The sequence below is a fragment of the Frankliniella occidentalis genome, unplaced genomic scaffold (genome assembly GCF_000697945.3).
Source record: "Frankliniella occidentalis isolate FOCC.00 unplaced genomic scaffold, Focc_3.1 Scaffold169, whole genome shotgun sequence".
NCBI classification, from domain to species: Eukaryota; Metazoa; Arthropoda; class Insecta; order Thysanoptera; family Thripidae; genus Frankliniella; species Frankliniella occidentalis.
Window position 1 is genome coordinate 63,511 of NW_026267295.1, and position 4,736 is coordinate 68,246.

At 54.9% G+C, this 4,736-nt stretch overlaps 1 protein-coding gene across 1 annotated transcript; it reads right to left on the minus strand.

The window, feature by feature from the left end:
* Positions 1–1,539: 1,539 nt before the first annotated feature.
* Positions 1,540–4,519, minus strand: LOC113207997 (cuticle protein 70, isoforms A and B-like). Its single transcript, XM_026424844.2, has 2 exons — positions 4,381–4,519; positions 1,540–2,018 (listed from the first exon to the last, which is right to left on the minus strand). The coding sequence occupies exons 1-2, from the start codon at positions 4,390–4,392 to the stop codon at positions 1,686–1,688; spliced, it is 345 nt and encodes a 114-aa protein (XP_026280629.1). The 5' UTR covers positions 4,393–4,519; the 3' UTR covers positions 1,540–1,685.
* Positions 4,520–4,736: the final 217 nt, after the last annotated feature.

Here is a 4,736-nt window from a genome sequence, read left to right on the forward strand (position 1 = left end):
CGCGGCCACACCTCCAGGACCGTCTCGCCGGGCCCCGTGGAGCCCGCCCCGCCCGTCCTCCCCGCCCGCCTGATGTTCGGCCCGTCGGTTCGTCCCGTCCACCCGTTCGGGTGAAGGGCGAAGGCGGGCGCAGCGCTGCACAGAGCGACGCTCAGGGTCGAGGCGCCGCGCCGGGGTCCCAAAGTCTGGCTCTGAGCCGGCGCGGCGGTGGGCAGCGCCCCACGTCCGCACCCCGCCCCTCACCCTGCTCCCGACTCGCCACACCAACACTGGGGTTTGCGAACTCTAGTTGCATGCGTTTCGTGCTCCCCCTCGGTGTAGGGGTGTCGACTTTCAGTTCCCGAAGCCGTCCCCTGCGACGCTTGACCCGGCCGGTCAGTTGGTCCCTGTTCGTTTTCGCCCAGCCTGGAGGCCGCCCCTTTCTGTGTCACGTCCTGCATTTAACTGCGTATGACACAACGCCTAGACGCCATCATGCGGGTCCGGCCGGCGGTGTTCGGCAAACGAGCTGTAATGAGTGCGCGTGGAAGTTGTTCGTAAAAGAGTGTCACGCGCGCGTGTCCCGCCGTGTCCCCGCCTCAGGGTGGGTAAGTCAAGTTCAGGATGAGACCCGACGTACCAAAGTGTTGACGGAGGGGGTGAGAGCACGCGCTTAGGGAACCTTCTAGTGGGGACCAAATTCAAAACCAACAACATTCTGATTGCACTGACTAAGTGGTTTAGTCATCTTAAGTTGGTTTTGATTGTGTCGACCTTAAATGAGACAACTATCGTAGTTGATTTAAAGGAATTGAAATTTTGTTTTGTCCGACCCTTATTTAGTTGTTTCAAGTACGGTTCTCTGGGTGAGCGCTTTTAGCTATGCCCTTGTCAATGGACTAATTTATCTATTCGTGTCCTAGGTAGAAAATCTCTTGACATGTAATTTAAGTGCTATAGTCCGAACCTGAAATTATCGTTTCCAAATTACTACCTTAATTCTCCAAGAATAGGTTTTTCTCAGCGCGTCACTCAGCTCGTAAGAATAGTTTTGTTCTTTCATCTACGGCTCCGAAGTTGTTGTTTTTTGTTTTTTTTTTAAAGAGGCGTGTTCTATTTTATTAAGCGGCCATTAGCCGATAAGACAATAAAGTCGGCTCCTTCCGCACGCGTGGCTCGAGCAGCTCAGCCAAGCTCCAGAGAGCTCCAGAAGAGCTCCAGCTCCACGCGCGCGCCCACCCGCCCGGCCGGGCAAGGGCGGGGGCCCCTGCCCCTGCTCCCTCCAGCAGCCCGAGCGGCTCCAGCAAGTTATCAATGTTCTCAGTGTCCGCGCCGCCATACGGGTTGTCCAGCAGCGGCACCTGTCCCGGGGCTTATTGGACCCGGGTCCAGGGCGTAACGAGGGGCCGCACTTGACTATGAGCAGTGCACTGCCTGATCTGCTTGCTGGAAGGTCAGATCTGGCGGGGCCGGGCGGGGCCGGGCCGGGCCGAACCGGGAGTTGCGCGGTGGCCCTGCCAATTAGCGGGAGGGAAAAGAGCAAAAAACTCGACACTCGGCTGAATCGTCTCCGATTTATTTCAGTCACTCGCTATAGTTGTTACTCGACTCTCACACATGACAACACTCACTGGGCGTGCAATAAATACAAGAGATGACGGTGTGGTGATTTTGTTTTCGTCTTTTTTTTTGTTTTGTTTTCGCGTCTAATAATGACCGCCGTAGCCCAGACCGCCGAGGGCGAGTCCGCCGTGTCCGTAACCGACGGCGACGGGGGCGGCGACGACGGAGGTGTGGACCGGGGCGGCGATGACGGGGGCGTGGGCGGCGATGGTGCGGACGCCGATGGTCCTGGAGATGAGGTTGGAGTTGGCGTAGGAGGTGGCCACGGGAGCGTGCGCCACGGCGATGGGGGCGTGCGCCACGGCGATGGGAGCGGGCGCGAGGGCCACGCCGTGTCCAAGACCACCGTAAGCCAGGCCACCGCCCAGGTAACCGGGCGCGGCGGAGGCGGCGGCCACGACGACGGCGAAGATGACCTGGCAATCAATGCAGAGACGTCAATACACGCGGACACACACGGCGACTAACATGAGCAGGCGTGAGCAGGGGACGTGAATACACCAAGTTGAGGCCTAGCTTCCAATAATAGCTCCATCCATCGCCTTAAAGCCATAAAACAAGTCAGTCACGTTCTCATCGGGAGGCGAAGGCTCGGGCAAAGGTCCCGACCTCCTCCTCCGGCAGGTCAAGTGATCTATCCTTTCGACTTGAGCAGCAGCGCTTTCACGATCAAACATTATTACTCTAACCGATGTGCGCGCGGCTCGGAGTAAGACAACACATGCATGCGCTTGCTCTGCCTCCACCCCGTTGCTGCGAGGAGGGTCGGCCTTGCCTGCTGCTGCTCAGCCACACACCTTTTTTTTCGCGTTCAATAAGTGGCTCTGGACGCAGCGGCTCGGCGGCGTCACCGATAACCATTCGTCGAGCCAGTCGTAATGGATAAGGAGGGAGGAGGGAGCAGGGATGAGAAAAATTTAACTAAACTAGTTTCTGTAACTGTAACTAGTTACAATTTGCAGCAACTGAAACTGTAACTAGTTTCATTTTCAAACTAAATAACTGTAGCTGTAACTAGTTACATTTTTTTCTGTAACTGTAACTAATATCAGTTTTTCTGTAACTGTAACTAATATCAGTTACAGTTATTTTTGCCCAGTAGAACTTTTCAAAAGTATGAGATTTCTTTTCTGTTTATCCACATTCTGTTGCAATGTGCTATCTGGAGTCTGCGGCTAGCGCGGCATTCAGAGGAATGAAGGAAAAGGAGCTGGAAAGACGGTATTGTTTCGGCTCATCTGGGGTCTGGGCAGGCCTGTGCAAGGAAGGCGGCGAGGTCGAGGAGGAAGACCCTTTTATTTACTGCATGTCAATTATACGTATATCCGTTTCAACAGAGCGGTCTTCGAGACGCTCGGCCGCATTTGTCACGGTTCACATTCGCCCGGCCTTGGCGACCTTGGGTTAGCCGCCCGCTTGTCCGGCAATAGTCGCAACACTCTGTACCTGCTGCACAAAAACAAGGATGCCCCCTATCCTTCCCCTTACCCCTACCCGCCCGCACCCGTCCACCGCTAGCCCCTTCTGACCCTCGCTAGACGACGAGGAAAGCAGAGTTTTGCGGACTTTAAATAATGCGTAATCGCCTACCTTGCAAACAATTTTTCCATTACAAAATAATTTATAGAAAACAACGACCAATTTAACTCAAAAACTACCGGGATAACTGTAACTAGTTACAATTTTTGGCGAAAAAAATGTAACTGTAACTGTAACGGCAATCTTTAAGAAAAAGTAACTGTAACTGAAACTAGTTACATTTTTGGGAAAACTAACTGCAACTGTAACTAGTTACATTTTTAAAAGTAACTTTTCTATCCCTGGGAGGGAGAACACACTGGCCAGCACTGCGCGCGCGGCCAAGTTCTCGCCTTATTGAAATACTCGGTCGAGGGCCGTTCGGAGCGGATAATAGTTTGTCGTAAGTAATCCGGGGGCAGCGACAAACGGCGACCTTTGACGACCACACGAGGGGTCCCCCACTCGTCAACTCGTTGTACACGAGGAAAAATACTCGCAAGGTACTCGCGGCAACTCGCGACAACTCGCGAAAAATTCGCGAAAACTCGCGAAAAAAACGACAAATACTCGCCTAATACTCGCGGATACTCGCCATTACTCGCATAAACTCGCGGATACTCGCTCATACTCTCGAATACTCGCGGATACCCACGCAACTCGTTGTACACCCACTTGGAGAGTGGAGGACCCCTCGCGACCACATCGGCTTTGCATCGTACCGAATCGGCTGCTTTGACTTTGCGTTTTGCGCTTTTGCCTCTGCTCAATGACACGACACCCGACACCGCTATCCAGGACGCACAACGCCGAGGGTTAAGAGATGTCAGGTCTAGTGAACGCGCACACAGGCCTGCTTGCGATGCAGCATGAATAAGACATTCTCCGGAGTCTGCGTGGACCACCCTTCTGTATAGGGTGGGCCACATGTCCAGTAATCGTTACAAAGAGATTTCGTGAACATTATGCGGTCGCATGTGCGCGGGTGGGCTTGCCGTCGTTCAGCATGGAACATTACGGATTATTCGAGCGAGTTAAGCAACTCGCTCACAGATTGCAGAACAGAACAACATTTAAAAAGTAGGGGGCCATCAGCACACCCTGCTCTATTAGTATGGGAAGCTTGAGGGTTGTTTTACCGGTGGCGAGCTAATACGAGTAAAAGGCCGAGTCTACGAAGGGCCACTACTTCTTGTCCAGCGCCTCGCGGTCGCGCTGCAGCTATGCGACGACTGTCGGCCTGTCGGCCGCGGTACTTACGATCTTGTACATGGTGAGGTGTTGGTGTGAGCTGGTCGGAGCACAGGACAGTGCCGCTGGGTGCGTGCGCTGCGCTTATATACATGCAGTGCACACTGCAGCCGCACTGCAGCGCACTGCACCCCTCTCTCCCTGCAGACACTGCACCGGCACTGCACTTCGCCCCGCCCCGCCCGGCTGCACCACGCCCCGCGCCCCCGCGGCCGCGGCCTGCCCCCTCTGCCCCGCCCCTATAACCCCTCTGCCCCCGCCGCCCCTCCTTCCCCTTGCCCCCGCTTGCCTAGGCCGCGCCCGCCCGCTTTGCGATGTGATGACCGGTGATTTTAATTGACTGCGTGTTTGGTGTCTCGGTACGG